This window comes from Cicer arietinum, chromosome 6 (assembly GCF_000331145.2).
Source record: "Cicer arietinum cultivar CDC Frontier isolate Library 1 chromosome 6, Cicar.CDCFrontier_v2.0, whole genome shotgun sequence".
Classification (NCBI taxonomy): Eukaryota; Viridiplantae; Streptophyta; class Magnoliopsida; order Fabales; family Fabaceae; genus Cicer; species Cicer arietinum.
In genome coordinates, this window is record NC_021165.2 from 10085672 (window position 1) to 10105746 (window position 20075).

At 30.3% G+C, this 20075-nt stretch overlaps 2 protein-coding genes across 2 annotated transcripts; both read left to right on the forward strand.

The window, feature by feature from the left end:
- The first annotated feature begins 6491 nt into the window (after window positions 1-6491).
- Window positions 6492-11615, forward strand: LOC101514486 (uncharacterized). Its single transcript, XM_012716828.3, has 9 exons — window positions 6492-6875; window positions 6969-7061; window positions 7641-7745; window positions 8119-8268; window positions 8752-8850; window positions 8947-9075; window positions 9821-10000; window positions 10428-10544; window positions 11171-11615. The coding sequence occupies exons 1-9, from the start codon at window positions 6630-6632 to the stop codon at window positions 11330-11332; spliced, it is 1281 nt and encodes a 426-aa protein (XP_012572282.1). The 5' UTR covers window positions 6492-6629; the 3' UTR covers window positions 11333-11615.
- A 1807-nt stretch (window positions 11616-13422) lies between these two features.
- On the forward strand, window positions 13423-18441 carry LOC101514809 (actin-related protein 2/3 complex subunit 4). The gene is made up of 8 exons (XM_004504292.4): window positions 13423-13780; window positions 13866-13931; window positions 14027-14079; window positions 14248-14275; window positions 15167-15241; window positions 16653-16757; window positions 17684-17773; window positions 18191-18441. The coding sequence occupies exons 1-8, from the start codon at window positions 13778-13780 to the stop codon at window positions 18278-18280; spliced, it is 510 nt and encodes a 169-aa protein (XP_004504349.1). The 5' UTR covers window positions 13423-13777; the 3' UTR covers window positions 18281-18441.
- Window positions 18442-20075: the final 1634 nt, after the last annotated feature.

The window sequence follows — 20075 nt, forward strand, 5'->3', positions numbered from 1 at the left end:
CATTTCAGAACTTTCCATGAATAGCAAAATTTCGAAACTGAAAAACGTTACTGAATTTTATATTTCAAAACTTTCAGATTGTAAGAAAGCTTCGAAGGTTTGTGCATTTCAAAAGTTTCATGGAGTGCACGGTACAAAACCCATTTTATAAATATAACTTTTTTATTTATTTAATTTTTTTCTTCTATAAATCAAATTTTCTCAATAGAATTTTCTCTTCTCATGTGTATTGAACTTATCTCAATCTATTATTATTAACTCAATTAAAATTATTATGGATATAGAATTGTGGATTACACATGTTAAAAAAAAATAAAATCTTTGATAGGCGATTTTATAACCAATTATAATAGTATAATAATTTAGTAAGATTAAGATACTTATTTGGTAAAAAAAAATTGAGATCCGGTAAAAAAGAAAGCAGAGAAATATTTACTTTTTTTTTATAGGTACTCCAAAAAAATACGGAAATCATAATCTTTTATTTTCATAATTTTGATTTATAATATTTCTCAATATTTGGTGGGAAGTTCACTGCCATTGTATACTTCAACACAATCAGTTTATAAATCAACACATCAATTTCTAGACCAACACATTAAATTTTATTATTTTTTTACAATGAATCAACAAAATTGTCCGTGATTAATTTTGTCTTGAAGATCTATTTTTATCTCAAAACTGAGCATTAACTCACGAATTATTATAAGATATTAATAACTCACAACTAGTTATTATTGTCAAGTTTTATTTTATAATTCTTATAATAATATAAACATTACATGATCAAAATATATACATTGACTCATTCATGTTAGAATATTTGTTCCTTCGATAAGATGGGTATTGCCATCGTCCAAAGCCTATATATATCCACAAGAAGAAAAAGAAAAGGATGACATGAATTGTTGATTCACAACATAATTAATCAACATTGCAATGTCGACTGTATACATACAAGCATAATTAACTACACACAATGTTTTTGCTCATAAATTATAACATTCATCAAAGTAATGGCTGCTACAATGGTTAACATGATAGAATCTAGCTTTGGTGAAGCCATTTGAAGAAATCAAAGGGAGAGATGGATTTTTTATTTTATTTTTTATTGTTAATTACGAGGAGATTTTGCTTTGTCTACATCACTTATTATGCTCTCTTTCCCATTTGTATGTATAAATAAAACATTTTGAATTCATTGATTCATCCGCACTTGGAATTGATATTCAATTATAAAAGTCAAAGTATATATTTTTAAATAAAACATTTTGTAAGACCGTTATCAATTATTTTGAATTTCATAATTGAATTCATACACTTCAATAAAATAGAAATAAGTATTATAGATTAACAAAAATAATTATTAAAGTAACTTGTAACTACATTTGAACAACATAATTTAAAACTCAATTTAATGAACTAGTTAATTAAATTACAGTAGCAATACTGAAATTATAAATTTGTTTCATAATACATCAGGTTACATCAAATAAAAATAAAGCACTAAGTCCAAAACAAAACTTCCAGATCATCCTCTGGTACTAGTACTCAACATCAATCTCATCCAGATGCTAAAATATAAAAAATAAAAAGGGGTGAGATAAAATCTATGTGAGTTCTGAAAATAAAGAAATGGGTAGTTTTTAAAATATTTCTTTCACAAATATGCATAAAAATATGAAATTATGATCCATCTCAAGCTGAAGCTCTAAACTTCAATTTCTTTTTATAAAATTTAATTGAAATCATTCTTTTATAATGATTATGAAAACAAAAACTATGTTTGACCTCAAAAATCTTTTCTTTGTAAACAAAGAAAAATCGCTCAATTATCTCAACATGGACCACTAAGATAATTAAGTCATGAGCAGTAAAGGTGATTTGGACAAACCCTAATAATTGTCCTGATTATTCTCCTTTTTTGTTGAACTATGTCTGGAACAACGTGAATTCCATCGTGAATAAGGTCATGCATAATTTGATTAATGAGACTGTACTAAACTTGACATGTTTTGTATGCAATTTATTTATTATGTCATGTATGCAATGCAATCCTTCATTCACATCAATTATAAACAACTTAGCAACATACCAAAATTCAAGTGGAAATTAAATCTTAAGTATAATATCAGAAGCTGGAACCAAAGATAAATTTAGCCAAAGCCAGAACTCCTGATTAGAGGCAACACATTATGGCGTAACATATCAAAGGCATAATGAGCAAAGTCAATAGATATGGGACCAGGGCGTTCTAATCATATGTAGCATGAATAGAGGAAGAGTCAGCATGATCAGAGGATGCATGAATAAGGGGTAGTTTGATCGTAGGTGGATTTTGATCAGGGGATATGTGGATCATCGGATACATGGACCAATGGCAGCGTGATCAGAGGATACTTGGACCAGAGGCGGTTAGAGGATACATGGAATAGAGGTAGCATGGTCAGAGGAAGAATCAAATGATACATGACTAGAGGAAAAATCAAATGATACATGTCCAGATGAAGAATTAGATGATATGTGTCTAAAGGAAGAATCAAATGATACATGTCAGAGGAAAAATCAATGGATACGTGTCTAGAGAAATAATAAGAGGAAATGTGTCAAGAGGAAAAATCAGGTGATACATGTCTAAAGGAAGAATCAGAGGAACGGATAGAAGGGAAACAATAAGGGCAAAAACAAAATGAGAAATCAAAGGTAGAAATACCCAAAGTTGAAAAATAGCATGAAAGGCAACATACCCAAAAAAGTAAGTTAATCATCAAAAGCATAATGCCCAAAATCATGAGTAAAGACCTAAAGACAACAATATAAAAAGAATTATCAGAAATAAAAATATTGAGGTTTTTGAAACAAAAACTAGAGGCAAAAACCCCAAAGTACAAAATGACACTTAGGCAAAACTACAACAACGATGGTGATTGAGCATCTAAGGCCATGATTCGCTCATCAAATTACAATTCCAAAAATCATATATTAAGTGTATGTTTGACAATGCCAAAAAACAAAAAAGCTTTTTAAGTTAAACTGACTGTTTGGCAACAGTCATTTTTTAGCTCATATCTTATAGTTTTTTTATATAACCTAATTCAAGTAGTAGTTTATAGCTTATCATTTTTCTTCCATACCTTTATTGTTTAAGTAATTTTTTTTATCATTTATAATTTATCTATTACAATTTAAATAAATAACTTTTAAATTTTAAAATAATTTAAATAAATAACTTATTTATAAAAAAATTATATAATTTCAATTTTTAAAATAAATAAAATATTTTGCATTGATAAACTTTAAATTAATGAAAAAAATTAAAGTTTAAATATGTTTTTGGTCATTGCAAATATATTTTATTTTGATTTTAGTCCTTGTAATTTTGTTTGTTTGAATTATACCCTTGCAAATTCTAACAGGTTTTAAGAAAATCATTTATGAATCTTTTTTAGTAAAATAAATGGTAACATGGTTAATTTTGGATAAAGTGGTACATAGTGACTATGTAATTGTTGTTGATTAGATAATATTTTATATTTAAAACTAAAATTTATTTTATTAATTCATTTAATTATTTAATTAAAAACTTAAAACTAATTAATTAGTTAATAAAAAACTAAATAATCTTCATTTCAACTTCAATTAATTAAACTCAACAATTTTCATCTTCAACTCCAACTTTTTCTCTTTCATATCACGAATTTTTAAATCTTTAATCCAAAGTATGGGTTGTTACATATTGTAATTAAAATAATCAAAATCCAATATTTTAGAAACCCTAATAAACAAAATTCATAATTTAAATTAAAAAAAAAAAAATGAAAGACCTTTAAAGCAATGGTTCCAGCAAAGGCATCAAAATCATCAACAAATCCTAATATGATTCCAAAGGTTTCTGTATTGCTCACGAAGTATAAAAGCGAAAAAGAAATTATACAAGATACTAATCCTCCTTTGAGATGAAGGTCTAGGAACAAGTGAAGAAGAGGGATCATGGTCATTAATATTTTCATTAACAATGTTTTCGAAAATGGTGGATCTTGCTTTCCAAGAGAGCATGTGTAGTTGGGGAGTGATGCATCCCTGGCCACAAATAGATGAATTATTAAATAATTAAATTAGTTAATAAAATAAATTTTAATTTTAAATATTAAATATTGTCCAGTAAACAATAACTACTCAGTTATCACTCGACACTTCATTTAAAATTAATCTTGTCACCGTATTTTACTACAAAAGATTCATAAAGATCTTTTTTAAAAATTTGTTAGAATTTGCAACAATATAAATCAAACAAACAAAATTACAAGGAATTAAATCAAAATAAAACATATATACAAGAACAAAAAACATATTTAAACCAAAAATTAACTATTATTTTAAAAATATTTTAAACATTAATTGATAAAATTTATTTTTAATTAAAAATATCTTTTTATGTAATTTTATATTTTTAAACTAATTTTACCAAACACTTTATTAACTTAACAACTATCAGCTATAAACTATCAACTAATTTTACCAAAAAGGCCTAAATGTTGTATAATTTAATTATTGATGTATTCAAACTAATCAAGATCCATTTATTACGGATTATAAAAAAAAAATGATTTTAATATTCTATAATTATGAAAGGTGATGCTTTACCTTTACTAGCTTTTTGAGTGGGATATTTGCATAAAATAGGTAAATATAAAATATTTTAAATGCTCAATGTTTGAAAGAGATTTTTTATTTTTCACTTCTCTATTTAAAACAATTCCTTAAAAGTTAATCAAAATATAATTATTTTTTATTACTATTTTAGCCTTCTTTATTTAATTAAATAAGCTAATATTTAAAATATTTATATATACATGATATATATATATAAGAAAGAGAATATCAAACTTCTGTGTAACATTTTTTCTTCTAATTATATAATCATTTTAACTATTTTATTTATATATATAAAAAAGAATACCAAATTTTTTAGTAACATTTTTCCTTCTAATTATATTATTCGTTTTAAGTATTTTATTTATAAATTTATCATTTATTTTCAATCAAATAATTGAATTTTTACAATTAATAGTATTAAATTTTGTAGTATCTACTACTTTTGTCTCTTTATTTAAAACCGCGTGTAACTTTTTGTCAGTTTTTTATTATTTTGGCGGGACTAGAGTTTGTCACTTTTTATTTGATTTTATTTAAATTACAAAATACATTAATTGTTTTTTCACAAAAATAGCCATAATTAAATTAAAAGAATTTAAAGATCAAATATTTTTCTCTCTTAATAATTTAAGAATAATTATAGAAATAAAATTTATATTGCTGATAAATTTAATGTGAAAAATATTTTAAAAAGTAATTGTGCATTGATTAAAAGAGTTTATTTATTGTAAATAGTCTAATAGTTAGACTCACATACCTTAAATGTAGACAAGTAGAGAATTTCAAATTAAAAGCAAATCTTTAAATATTAACATCTTTGCAGCTTTCAACTAAGTAGTACTTACGGTACAAAGAGTTTTACATTTAAAGATCAAGCTGATATTATTTTTAATCAATAAAAGCATATAGACATGTGTATACATCATTTCACTATATTCCATTATTCACCCATCACAAGATAAATTTTTACCTAGACCATTTTCACGATGTATCAGTGCTTGAAAGTTGTTCAAAACTCTGAACACAATCGACGTTTTATAAGGATACGTGGTTGGAGTTTGAAGGGGATGAGATAACTTTGGGGAAAGGATAGTAGAAGAAGAAATAGATAAATTTTATTATTATTTGTGAGATAGTGTTTTTATAGAGAATGATAAATAAATTATTATCATTAATATATTTTTAATATTGAGAGTATTATAACAACATATATTGAATTTAAAAAATTTATCAAAGTTTTCAAAACCTTCCAAATTCTACATACAATGCAACTTTTGAGTTTATCCAAATTAGTGAAATTTTATATAATGGAGAAAAGTAAACTCCAAAGTCCTCCAATCTCTCGGTCATAGACTCCCAACCTTAACAAAAGTAGAAGTTCATTGATCTCCTTATTTTTAGGATTTATAATGCAACTTCATCTATGCTCGTTCGATAAAATTAAAGAAAAACAAAAAATGTGTACATCAAAATTAATCTCATTGAATCAACACTACTTATGTCATCATTTTGAATTTCGACTATAAAAAGAATGAAGGTCATAAACATCTACTTCCACAAAGAATCTTGATTACCATTAATGTTTCAAATAATTTAAGATGATTTTTATACATTAGTCAATCATAAATAAAATATAATATAAAATAATTTTTAAATGTTTGATCTTAATTTCTAGCCCATATAATATATATAAAAAAATCTATATATTTATTCTTTTTCTTTTTCACAAAAAAGAGACTAACATCGTATTAATATCTGAATTTCAGAACTAACAATAATTAAAAAAAAAATGAATTTTAATTGACTCATTAAAATCTATTACACAGCTGTTGATTCAAAAAGCAATGCAATTGCGAATGTGATGTGTCTGTAGTAGTAGTAACCTGCGTTGTTGTTCATCTCTTCTCTCTTCAATTCAATTGACAAAAATGAAAATCCAGAAACCCTAGAAGACGTAATCTTCCTTAACAAAAATGATGAAGAAGAAAGTTCCCGATTGGCTTAACAGCTCTCTCTGGTCAGCACCTACATCTCCTCCTTCCACCCACGACAACTCCCCCATTCTCAGCCCAACTTCGCCGCCTCAACCTCCCTCCCCTCCCCTCGTTGTTCAAGATCCTCCGCCTACGCAGGTAATTGAAGAATCGAGATCCGAAGATCACCATGACGCTTCTCCTTCCGCCTTTGACATCTCTCACCAGGCTCAATTGTTAGCCGAGGTAGTTTCCGCTCTAAATCTTCACTTTAACAAGTAATTTAACGTTCATTATTATTGTGTTTGCGACTTTTGATTTTGAAATGGTTTGGTTCAGTTGTCGAGGAAGGTGATGGATATGCGAGAATTGCGGAGGATCGCGTGTCAAGGTGTGCCTGATTCACCTGGGATACGTTCTACATTGTGGAAGGTTTGTTTTCTTTTTCATTCATTTAAATTTAAATAATCATTGATATACTGTTTTTTAGGCGTGAGAGAATGGAATATCATGTAAAAGTAACAAGGTTTTTTATTAGAATTGGAGTGGAATGTTTGTTGCGATGTTTTGTTTGCTATGGATGGAAATGCAGTGATGGAAGTGCAATGTTGCCTTCCAAATAGGGATTTCGGCTTGGTTTGGATAAACAACATAATTAAAAAGGCTTATAGCACAAGCGCCTATTATATAAGTGCTCATGTATAAACTATTTTTATAGCAAAAGATAAAATAAAGTTAAAATGTTTTCATATAAGCTGTTTTTATAAGCTATCTTGAAAAGTTTATGAAAATAAGCTCATAACTGATGGGGGTATTCATAAGTTGTTTCATAAGGTCTCCGAAATAGTCTCACAAGTGCTTATACTAGTAGGTAAAGTCAAATAAGCAATCCAACTAAACCCTTGGTGTAGGTGCTTTTAGTTAGTATACTATAGTGTTCTCATTTGTTGATTGAAAGAAGCAAGTGAAATATGTAATACTATTGTAACTTATGCTTATTGACGTTTGCAGCTTTTGCTTGGATATCTTCCGCCAGATCGTGGGCTTTGGTCATCTGAATTAGCAAAGAAGAGGTCCCAGTACAAACAGTTCAAAGAGGAGATTCTTATGAATCCTGTGAGTTATTTGCTTACGAAGAACTTTTGTCTTCACTTTATCATATTAGTTTGGGGGTGTGGAGGCGTGGCTAGAAAGATTCATTAATTGTGAGTGGTTGAACTAATTGTTGTAAAATCAATTTGCATTTCTGTCCACATCATCCATGTTGATTCTTACATCAAACTATGGGCTAGGGGAAGCAAGAAAATTCTAAGGAGTCTATTATCAAATTAATTCTTGAATTTGAGCTGATTTTATTCTGTTTTTTTTTCCCTCTCTGTTACATTGGTTGGGTGCATGTATGTCTAAGAGCAATCTTTGTTGACTTGGTGATCTTGAATGCATACTTTCTTTGCTTTTTTTGGCTCTGAATGTTTCTGTCGCTAGCTAGTCAGAAATCACAAGGAGAATGTACAACTCTACTAGTGGTGATGCTGATGTTATCAAATCTGAGAGAGCCTTGCTCTCTAGATCAGAAATCTCTCATGGTGAGCATCCTTTGAGTCTTGGGAAGACGAGCGTATGGAATCAATTCTTCCAGGTATAATGCAAAGGAATTTGTTTTTGTTATATTAGTATTTGAATATTTCTATATGAAGTCCCTGGTTGTGCATGAATTATGTTGCATATAAAATCGTTAAATGACACATCATTGGTCCGGATGCTTATCAAATTTTACTTAAATTGGTGACTAGTTGACAACTGACAACTGAAAACTGTTTTACATGAAATTGAAACTTCCAATGCCTAAATGAAAAGTGGATTGCCAGTACACATTTATTGTATCTGGGGTTATTGTCTACTGTGAGACATGTTTCTATGATTTTTTGTCATGATGGCCTTTGCAAATTTGTTACTACACATACTGTAAATGATTTTGCTACTGTCAATACATTAATTTTTAGTGTTTATTTAATGCTTAATATATCACAACTATATAAATTTGATGCCAATGTACTGTAATAGTAATACTTTGATATGCATAGGCTGTTGTGAAGTAAATTATCCTCTTTGTATTTTGTAGGATACAGAAATCATAGATCAGATTGACCGAGATGTAAAGCGCACTCATCCTGATATGCACTTTTTCTCTGGTGATTCTCAATTTGCAAAATCTAATCAGGTTGTTCCTTTATTTTTTTTTGGAAATTTGTATAATCTCCATATTTCAAGTCTTTTCTGGCATGAACTTATGATTATTTTTGGGTGACATTTTCAGGAGGCTTTAAAGAACATATTAATTATTTTTGCGAAGTTAAATCCAGGTGTAAGATATGTTCAAGGGATGAATGAGTTATTGGCTCCTTTGTTCTATGTGTTAAAAAATGACCCAGACGAGGAAAATGTAGTGAGTATATTATATATTATTGATTTCTTGTTATATCTTAGTTTTCCAGTATAAAATCCCATAGATTAGAATATTATATATTCTATGACCCTGATGTTGACTTCTTGTTAACCTTGTTTGTGATCCATGCTCTGCTAACTCCACCTGTAGTCTCCTTATTACATTCATTTGATTATATTTTTGTTGTGTAAAAGCTTATTAACTTAAATTTCAAATAGTTTTCTAGGAATTTAATTTAATTCGTGTAACTTATTGATTTTGCAAATTCTGATCTAAGAAGTGCTTACCTGTTACCCATGATAAACTGATTACATTTCCTTTCTTAGTCTTCTGATCAGAAGCACTGCATGCATATCTGTCAGTCTTTACCTTTTCCACACATACAATTTCAAGGTTTTTGTTTCCTCATTCAACTGGCTGATATTACCCAGTGTATGAATAAGTAGAAGGGGAAGCTACGATGGGGTAGAGATGTCAAATCAAAATTTAAGTGTGATCAGTTTAAAAGGTGTTATTGCTCATGGGATGTAGAGTGTAGACAAGAAATCTTACTAAATTTAATACAGCGTTTTCCTGCACATAATAAATGTGAAATAATTAAAATGATCATGGGAATGTTTGTTTAGAAAAGTAATGCTTATATAGTAATAACAAAGTAATGTAGATTTTATAAATTTATGCTACATTTATGTTCTGTTTTATTGTTGGTTATTTGTGCTTAACAGCTCCCTATTACAATATGCAGGCCTTTGCTGAAGCTGATGCTTTCTTTTGTTTTGTTGAGCTATTGAGTGGTTTCCGAGATAACTTTGTTCAACAGCTAGACAATAGTGTTGTGGGAATCCGTGCAACCATTACAAAATTGTCCCAGCTTTTAAGAAAACATGATGAAGAGCTGTGGCGTCATCTTGAGATCACTTCGAAAGTAAGCGTTTTTAAGATATATTATGTATTGTTACAGTTTTGCTTTTAGTTTACATTTGGAAATAGAGTAGGCTGTGCATCTATTTTAAACTGTTGTAGTTCTTGATATTACAGTTAGCTATTTATTTTCCATTTGCACATTGTGGTATAATGTTATGCAATTGTTTGTAGACTTTGTGCACTGCAGAGCGTAGCTTTTGCAAAATCACGGTGACTCAATGTGATTTTGCCAAACCCACCGCAAAACCAAACATGCACTTATACCTTTTTACGCTTATCTACCAATTAAGTGGTGAGGAGGGACCTTTAATTAGTCCACACTCCACATACACTTTTGTGTGCATGCTTGCCAAATTATTCAACCATTTATTTGCTTTTGGCTATCAAACCGTTTATCAGAAATGGCTCATTTCTTCTCTGAATGTCAGGTCAATCCCCAATTCTATGCATTTAGGTGGATCACTCTCCTGTTGACTCAGGAATTCAATTTTGCTGACAGCCTTCACATTTGGGACACTCTTTTAGGTGATCCAGATGGTCCTCAGGTACAATCTTGTTCCGATTTACTTTGTATTATAATGGTATGGCATATAGCATTATGATCGTCTGCCCATTTTTTATGACAATGATAAGATGCCATATGGGATTTAAAGTTGTGAAGCTACTTTTAGATTAGGAAATTTTACATAGAAAAAGCAAGGGGATTATTTGCCTCTGCATGTGTAAATTGAAAATGAGTAACTATTGATGATAAAATCAAGATAGTTTTAGCAGCTGTCCTTTTTGCTCATACTAATTTTTTTTTATACACAAATATTAGTGATTAGTTTGTTAAGGGGAGAGAGAATTTGTTTGTAGCAGAGACTGAACCCTGATGTTGATTTTTTGTTAGTGTTTCACTTTTTAATTTGTACTCTTTGAACATATTATTGAATATTAGAACATATGTTTTGTTCCTTATTTTCTTTTGTGGTTGAGAGCGCTTTAGTGTGTCACAAGTAACTTGTTTTCAGTGACTGTTGCTTGCTACTTGAAATTCCTGTTACTTCTCAAACTGTATATTGAACTGATGATGGTAGATCAGGAAGTAAATGAGTTTGGGTAATCTGTTAACGTTTTTTTTTTTACTCAAAGCACTTTTTAGTGAGAAAACTGACGCAGTGCTCTGTAGGAGACTCTTCTCCGGGTATGTTGTGCAATGCTAATTCTCATCCGCAAGCGCCTCCTAGCAGGTGATTTCACTTCAAATCTCAAGTTGCTACAAAGTTATCCCTCAACAAACATTAGCCATTTGCTCTATGTTGCCAACAAGTTTCGTGTACAGTCAGTCTAATGGTTCTTGCCCCCCCATTTTTTGCATTTTTCTTTTGTATCTCTAATTTAGTGTTTGAAATTCAATGCTTGTAAATGACTCTAAATTTGAGGCTGCAGCAACGATTTATTTTTCTTACTTTTAAGTTTTTTCTTCTTCTATGGTTCGTCAATCTGTGCTTGGTGTAATATGTCTACATCCATCTATGCTCACTCTTCAAAGAATAATAGTTTGTTGAGACATTAGATAAAATTATGATATGAAATTATTAAAAAAATACTATATTGAATTATGGGTAATCATATCGTACACTACTTTGTAGCATAGTGGAAAGAAAAGAAATTGTAGAGAAGGGCTCTTGTGAATGCCTTTTCCACGCTGTGAATATAGATCCTCCTTCACATGCAAGCAAGCCACTGGCAGGAGCAGTACCATCCCCCGGCAGTAGCCACATTGTGAACCGGCCTCCCCCATCTTTGTGTGAGCTGCTGTCTTACCCAACCTCTCATCTTAGTGCCACAAGTCACAAACCCACGACCTTTTGTTTTGTGGTGGTACTGGTACCCTCCAGTTGTTGTCTTGGGGTTGTGACTAGCAAAAGTGAGCGATGGCTCCACTTGTTTGGCTTCTCAATCTCTTGGTCGGCTGTTAAATGTGCTTAAAGTTAATCTAATCAATGAATTATTAGTTTTAATATTTTATTTAGTATTTTAAAATATTAGTTGTTATATTTTAAATTATTATGTTTTTAGTAAACTTTTATGACCTTCGAGGTTATGACACATTTTATTTTTATTTTTTATTAATGATTTTAACACAGGTAGTTAACATCTATTTAAAATAGTATTTGAAGAAAATGTTTTTAATGTGTAGATGAGGCTTGTTGTTCCCTTTCTTAGTTTAGAGCCCTAGTTCCATATTCTTTGTAGATAAGAGTCTACCACCAGCCGATTGATTGAAGTGAGAGGGGTTCCAACGGGAGAAGACAGCCTGGGAAGTAGTAGCAAGAGAAGAAGGATGGGTGGGGGTTGGGAATTGGGTTTAATCCCCACAGCTTATAATCAATTTTTTTAAGATTATGGATTTTTTATGACTAACCATTGAATTTGGTATTCTGAAGTTTACAACAGTTACAAATAAATCGGTGATATATTATTTAAAAAAAGTCAGAGGCTAAACTACTCTCTTTATCTTTTATTCAGTTCATACAATTTCTGACAACTCTATTGTGGGCCGCATATTATTCCACCAATGTAACTCAATTTTGTCAAGTATCCAATCTCCTAATTTTCTTTCTAGTTTGAATATAGGTTATTTCCACATTACCCACTAACCATTCTCTCTTGGTGGTAGTTTCACTAATGGTGACTGAGTTTGAATGGAAGAAACACATAAATTTGAATGTATTTTTTGCTTGAGTAAAAATTTGAATTGAAGAACCTCAATTAATTTAATTTGGACTATTTTATTTTTAAAATTATGTATAACTAAAATCTTTTAACAAAAAAACTATTGAATTTATTAAACAATATCGGTATATAAATTTTACACATCCAATTGGCTGTGGGATTCCGTGAATCTTTGTACTTATCTTAAAGTATAAAGTTTGAGTTCCATGAAGACAAAAATTCACCAAAAGGGTGAGAAGATCATGATTAGTCCGCTTAATTCAAATCGTGCATGTTGTGAGAATTGTAAAAGGAACTAGTTGTCAAAAAATATAAAATAAGTAACCCAATGAGAATAAAAGGAAATGAATTACAAGTGGAAATTTAATAACTCGTCACGATAATAAGTAATTATCGCTAACTTAAAAAAAGTACAATATAATATAATAAATTTAATAACATTGTAAAATTGATAGAATATTTTAAACTCTAAATAATAATTTAAAAAATAATTTTTATCATCATTTTAGTTTCACGTTGAATATTTTGTTTATAATTAGAGTATATTAAAAATAGAGTACAAAAATACTCTAATCCTAATACAAACAAAATTTAATCACTAAACATACACACCAAATATTGGTGTATCGACTAGAAATGAAATACCAAACAATAAAGTACACTTACGACTAATAAACCATGCTGTTTAGTATTTATACTTTTTGTTTGTGCCTTCTTCCTCAATTGAAAGCCAAGCCAGTAAGATTTGTACCCAAAACAAATCCAAGAATTCATAAAAAACACTGTAACAAAAGAAAAAAAGCCGGTAAGACAAAAAGAAATAAAGCCAGAGCGTAGTGTAGTTGGTGAGATTCATTATGATCCTGATCCCCAGTTGTTATTTATTACTTCGTCCGTATCTCGCTGTACCCGCCTTTTCTTTCTTTCTTTCATCAATCAGATTCATTCATTCACTCGCTTAAACTCCACTACTTCAATCTCTTCACTTTCCGATCACTGATTTCCAAACTAATTTCTCAGATTCAGACACAAAGTAATAATAATAATAATAATAACAATGGTATGATATACACACCCTACCCTACTTTTCCTTTCTCAATCGCACTTTTCTCAATTCACCTCTCACTCCGTTTTCTGCGTTTCAGGGAAGCACGTTGCGCTTATACTTAACCTGCATTCGCAACACTCTCGACGCCGCAATGTGCCTCCAGGTTCGCTTTTACATTCTCAACACCATTTTCTATTTTTATATATTCATTTTTCCTCCGATCATTTTTTGTGTGTGTGTTTTGCTTAATGTTTGCAGAATTTTCCTTGTCAAGAAGTTGAAAGGCATAACAAACCTGAGGTCGAACTCAAGTAAGTATCTTCTCACTCCAAAAATTAAGATAATAATATTGATAAAGATGATCGGTGTTTGTTGTATGTTAAGATTGAAATTAAGTAATGTTTTATTCACATCCGAATTTGACCTATAATGATTGAACAGCTTAATTGAATCCGTTATGATACATGTTTTATGTGCAGGACCAGTCCCGAACTCCTTCTCAACCCTGTAAGAAACAATCTAGTTATAATTTTCCTTGTTTCTCTTTTACTATTTACTTTAAATTTGCTTGTTTCTTTGCTTGCGAGTTTGTGGTTTACATTTTTTCCCCTATATTCTATTTCTGGATAACAAATTTTTGCTTACAAAAAAAGAGGGAGCTATGTAGCAATGACACATCAAATTGAAGTCGAGTTCGGTGTACAGCACATGTTTGTATCCAGTACCAACATGACACTGCTATATATAATTACATTCAATCACTTTTATTTTCTTAAATTATTACTTGTATTTAGGTGTGTGTGGTGTTCGTGCTTCATAAAGGAGGAGCTTGAAGCGATATTGTCAAATGGCCACTATAATGGCTTATAGCGCTATAGCATTGTGAAATTTGAACAAACCTCCATTGTTCTGTGATACTCTGTTTAGTACAAAATGATGTCAAATAACGGCTATTGCAGCACTATAGCATTGTAGTGTAGCGGAATTTGAACAAACTGTTATTTTTTCCAATCTGCAATTGATAACATTGGCTTGAAGATTGTTTTTTGCTGTATTACATATCAAGACGTCTCAGTCTTCAATTCTTAGCTGTTGCTGTCTTTCTCATCTTTTGAATTAATATTTGATTTCTGTGTGTCTTCATTTCGTCTGAGTTGACTCTTATAGGTGGTAATTGAGTGTTAATGCTTTTGTCTTTTTACTCTACCTTTATATATCATGTGTGCTTTAAAGAAATTATTACTTTCTAAATGATTTGGCCTTCATTAGGAGTAAGCTGACTTGACTTTATTTGTTAATAAACTCTTTTTTTACTATACCTTCTAAATGATGTCTGCTTCAAAGAAGTTATTATTTTTGCATCAATGCTTCGTTGATTTTTTTTTGCTGTTGTTACAGGTTTTGATATGCCGAAATGAAGCTGAAAAATGCTTAATAGAAACATCTATCAATTCATTAAGGATAAGTCTTAAGGTAAACCTTTTTATCCTTTTTTGTGAAATTACTTTTGTTGATGTTTTGTTGGAATGATCAGAAATTGGTCTCTTCCCTTGTTGATATGCTGATTTGATGATTATAGGTTTACTAAAGTTGTAGTGTTTCTTTTACCGGTGAACTGTCTTTTCAGGCTGGGGATATTTTTCATTGACTTTTTTATTTTTGATTTTTCTTTTTTGCAGTTCTTTTTCATATAGGTTTCCTTTGTTTATTTTTCTGTTGGTATAATATATGTATAGGTTAACAGTTAGTAAGTTTTGTTACTAATAGATATAAAAACTAAAAAGTATAAACCTGATATATTGAAAATTTCAGATTGTTTTGCTATATGGTCTGTACTCTGTTTTTACAGTTACTGAGATATGGTCAACTTAGTGCATTGGAAAAACTGCTTGGAGACTGAATAGGCAGAGAGGATAAGTAGAATGTGCCAAAATAAGAGAAAAAAACTAATTGCGCCTTTAAATGGACAACTGAACAGCTGGTTGAATCTGACGTTAAAATAAAAATGTTCAGGGGTGCCTAGTGCATCTGAGATGTCGGACATTTGGAAAATGAACAGGTGAACTTTGTGCAAGTGGCAGTCCAAAAATATCCTGAAGAGGTTTCAACATGGTACCTTTCTTTTTTGGTTAGGAGTTAGAATATTGATCTTAGAAATGTCATTAGGTAAGGCCCATATATAATCCAATTTTCCATGAGTGTTATAATGTTTTGCCAGAAATATGTGTCTATATTCTATGAAACTGTTAGATTCAGCCCCTTTCTTCACTAGATTTTTTTTTTAATTAAGATTATCTATCGTCATTACTTTGATATATTTGAGAGGAACTGGGTAAATTCTTGGGCATCATGAGTTCAGATGTGTTAGTCTTGTACAATCAATTTCCAGAAGTATTCTTAGAGTGGGCGTTGAAATCTATCAAGTTAATCTTCTTTTGTTAAATAAATTCAGGTTTGTCAATTTAGATGATAAGATTGCTAAATTTCCCCAATGGACTGTTCATTTAACTGGAAAGGGGAGCAGTTAATGGTTCAATGATCATACTGGGGTTGAATTATGGTATAAGGGTTTTTAATATAATTTTTTATTGATTATTTGTAAATCCTTTGTTGATGATTTTTCTTGCATTCTCTTCTTGTATAAGAGCAACTTTAATGTGTCAAAGTAGCACTAAATTGTCAAGAAATCTTTTAATTTGACTTCAATCGACTGGTGTTGGCAATTCCTTTCACAATTTAATTATATTAGCAGATAAGCAAACTAATAAGATATCAGAATTAGAGTATGTTAGCAACCATCAGGTTCACATGTGAAGTTCCAATATTCATTATTATTTGTCCCTAATTCCATATTTTTATTTTATTTCATTTCATCTTGTGGCAGGTGAAGCAAGCTGATGAACTTGAAAACATATTGACGAAGAAATTTCTTAGATTTTTGTCAATGAGAGCTGAGGCTTTCCAAGTGCTGAGGAGAAAACCTGTGCAGGTTTATATCTCTGCCAATTAAACTAGTCTGTTTTCTTTTAAATTTAACAAGGGTGTCTGGCGATAATTTCTCAGATCAAATAATGTAATGTTTTGTTATTGGTGATGGACATCATAGGTAAAGTAACGGCTACAGAACAGAGGGATAAATTTATGTGAAGTTTTATTGAATCTTTTGATAGTAAAAATATTTTTTGAGGTTGCCTCAGATATTGCATGTTTCTGAGGTTGTGCTTGGAATAACTCCTTGTCATCATTACCAAGGGTATACTAAAGCATACAGCTGTATTTACTGTCAAGTCTCTTTTCATTTAAGGGATATAAGGTTGGTTTGACGACTGGGGTGGGGGAGTTAGGGAGTGGAGTGATAAGGAGTTCACATGTATAATTTTCACCTTTAGCAAAATACTGACAATATTAACAGTACTAATTACTAACATTATGCGTTGCACAACAAAAAAAAAAATCTTTTTCATTTCCCAATTATTAGTTAACCCTTGGTTGTAAAGGTGAGAGAAAATCCTCTTCACACACTTCCTCACTTGACAGGTGAAGAAGTGTGGACTTGCAAATAATCCTCACATTTAATTTATACAGAATATACTACAATGTGTTTATTGTGATATATTTTTAAATCGTGCACGTGTAGTTAGTTGAGCTGTTAGTTGGAATTCATTGTTCAAAGCCCCAGTTACCTTATATTAACATTCAATGAATTGTGACATTAAATGCTATACTTTTTTATAAAATAAATTCCTTTTTGATTCCTTAGCAAGTTCACTTGGGTAGTGGTTAGCATTTTGTCTTTCTAAATTCAGCGTGGTAGATTATTTGCCTTGCAAACAGTATTTTGATTCTTAAGGGACAATCACTACTGCTAGACACAGTAAATCAGAATGTCATCCTTTTTGTTGTTTCTCATGGCAGGGATATGATATTAGCTTCCTTATTACAAATTACCACTGTGAGGAGATGCAGAAGCAGAAACTCATAGATTTTATAGTGCAATTTATGGAGGCAAGAATTTATTAACCCTATAACTTATTTTGCATTTAATTCTGTGGCTTGTACTGATATTGATATCTATGTGATATTGTATGAAGTGATATCAGAGTTCCAACCTTTTGAAATATCATTTACCTGAATGCTGTAATAGTTAAGTAATTATCAAAACTTTTACCATTTAGAAAATGTTAGCATGCTATAGCCAAAAAAAGATTAGAATTTAGAAACTGAAAATATGAATTAGAGCAAGATGATGTTTTCTGTTTACTTTTGCTATTTCCTTGCTGACATGTAAAGTGGCTACTTTCATTGGTCCGTTGCGTGTTTCCTTTATACAAGAACTTGTCAATTTTAATTTGTTTTACCATTATTCTAAAACTGCTGATTTGTTAGCATCTATTAGAATACTGATGGCTTTTTAAAATACAGGATATTGATAAGGAGATAAGCGAGCTTAAAATGTCAGTGAACACACGGGGGAGGCTTGTGGCTACAGAGTTTCTGAAGCAGTTTATATGATGTTTTGGACTAGTTAGAAATAGAACTAACAAGTCCATGTATATTGTACTATTTCAAATCTTGTCCCACCTTATGTCTGAAGTACTTGGCCCCTAAGGCAATGCTTGTGTCTTTAATCTTTATTATTATATTCAGCAGCAGTGCAGAAGAATTTCTATTGAGTTTTTTTTCCTTAACTTTTAACAAAAGGGTCTAAAAACCCCAAGACAGAATTAAAACCACGCCGGAAGCAAGTTATGGAGACAACTGCCCTTCCCAAAAGATATATTCACTCTATAATGAAATGAGAACAAAAATAGTAGTTGAAAAATTGATATTTTTTAATCTAAATTTTTAATTAAATGTATTAATTTTTTAACTATTATTTTTGTTTATATTTTATTTTCAGACGAGATAAAGAGGAAAAAAGAATATAAAATACAATTTCCTACAAGTGTCAAACCATACTTAGCTAGACAATCATCAACCTTACAGGTCTCAAGATAAATATAGAATTTAGATCTTTTCATGTTGACAAATATGAGTCCAGGAAAATGACTAGTCTTGGATAATCAAGTCCTTGATACTCCAAATCAGATAACACACATGAGAAGACCCACAACTTTCTTGAAGCAATCAGATTTCTTGAAGCAATCAGATAAGAGCATTAGATGATTCAATTGCATTAGAGTGATAGAAATGCCTAAACAATAGCCAATAACTATAACCTCTACACCAAACAATACAAATGCCTAAACAATAGCTAATAACTTAGCTTCTCAAATACTGCAACTTCCAAAAATTAGAAGCATAGATGAAAAGAACAACACATTGATGATCTCTTGGAACCTCTCGACAAGAGACGTCTTTTGATTTTGTACAAGTGAAAAGATACTTTTGCTTCAAATTTTGTTAAATAAGTCTAATGTAGTGTAGATGTGTCATTATGTAGATATGACATCCTAACTATGTTAGACGTTTTTAATCTCTAACGATCATCTACAATATTACAAAATATTACTAAAATAAATAAAAAATGATAAAATTTAGATTATTAGAACAAAACTCAGACATAAAATTAAGGAGCATAACTTTATTTCTAAAAAGTAATCCACAATGAAATGGGGGTAGAGGACCAATGAGAACCATGAGAGGAAATATTAATACTCAAGTTAAATTCCTTTTAAGTTATGTAAGATAAAAATAAGTTTAAGTTAAATTTTACTTATGTGTATCGTACAAATTTTAATATTTTCTTACTTATGTCAATACATATTACACATTAAATGAATTTACATTTAAATATTACTGCAGGAAAATAGTGAGATTTAAAGGTGGATCGACAATATATCATAAGAAAATTGGACTAAAGATTATGATGAAAATCGACATTGGGATCACATGACAATCAACCTTGATGAGTCAATAGACAAAATTGTGAATGGTACACAACTTTCCAATCACTGTTTTGGTTAAAGCGTCATACTATATATTCGGGGGGATTATTTGCAAAATAGGGACATAAATAGGAAGTAATATTAGCTTCAAGTGAATATACAATTACAAAAAATGCTTAAATAAGAATGGACTTGAAATAGCCGAGTTCAATACTCACATAAAGATGCATGAATAAGAATGGACTTGTGGACTTGAAATAGCTAATCCAATACTCAACAAGTTGTGTAATTTGATTGAAATAGTTATTGTTTAATTGTGCAAGATAGTAAACACAAGAGAGAGATGACTAATTGGTCAATTCAAAGTGATATTTGTAACAAATAGTGCGGCTGAGGTAAATATCAAGCAATACAAGGTG

Excerpts from the sequence above, each read along its gene's own strand:
- LOC101514486 (XM_012716828.3), top strand. The coding sequence starts at position 6,630 with ATGATGAAGAAGAAAGTTCCCGATTGGCTTAACAGCTCTCTCTGGTCA. Across the intron at positions 6,876-6,968 it reads AGGCTCAATTGTTAGCCGAG|TTGTCGAGGAAGGTGATGGA; the intron begins GTAGTTTCCGCT and ends GGTTTGGTTCAG. Across the intron at positions 8,851-8,946 it reads AATTTGCAAAATCTAATCAG|GAGGCTTTAAAGAACATATT; the intron begins GTTGTTCCTTTA and ends TGACATTTTCAG.
- LOC101514809 (XM_004504292.4), top strand. Across the intron at positions 14,276-15,166 it reads CCGAACTCCTTCTCAACCCT|GTTTTGATATGCCGAAATGA; the intron begins GTAAGAAACAAT and ends CTGTTGTTACAG. Across the intron at positions 17,774-18,190 it reads TTATAGTGCAATTTATGGAG|GATATTGATAAGGAGATAAG; the intron begins GCAAGAATTTAT and ends TTTAAAATACAG.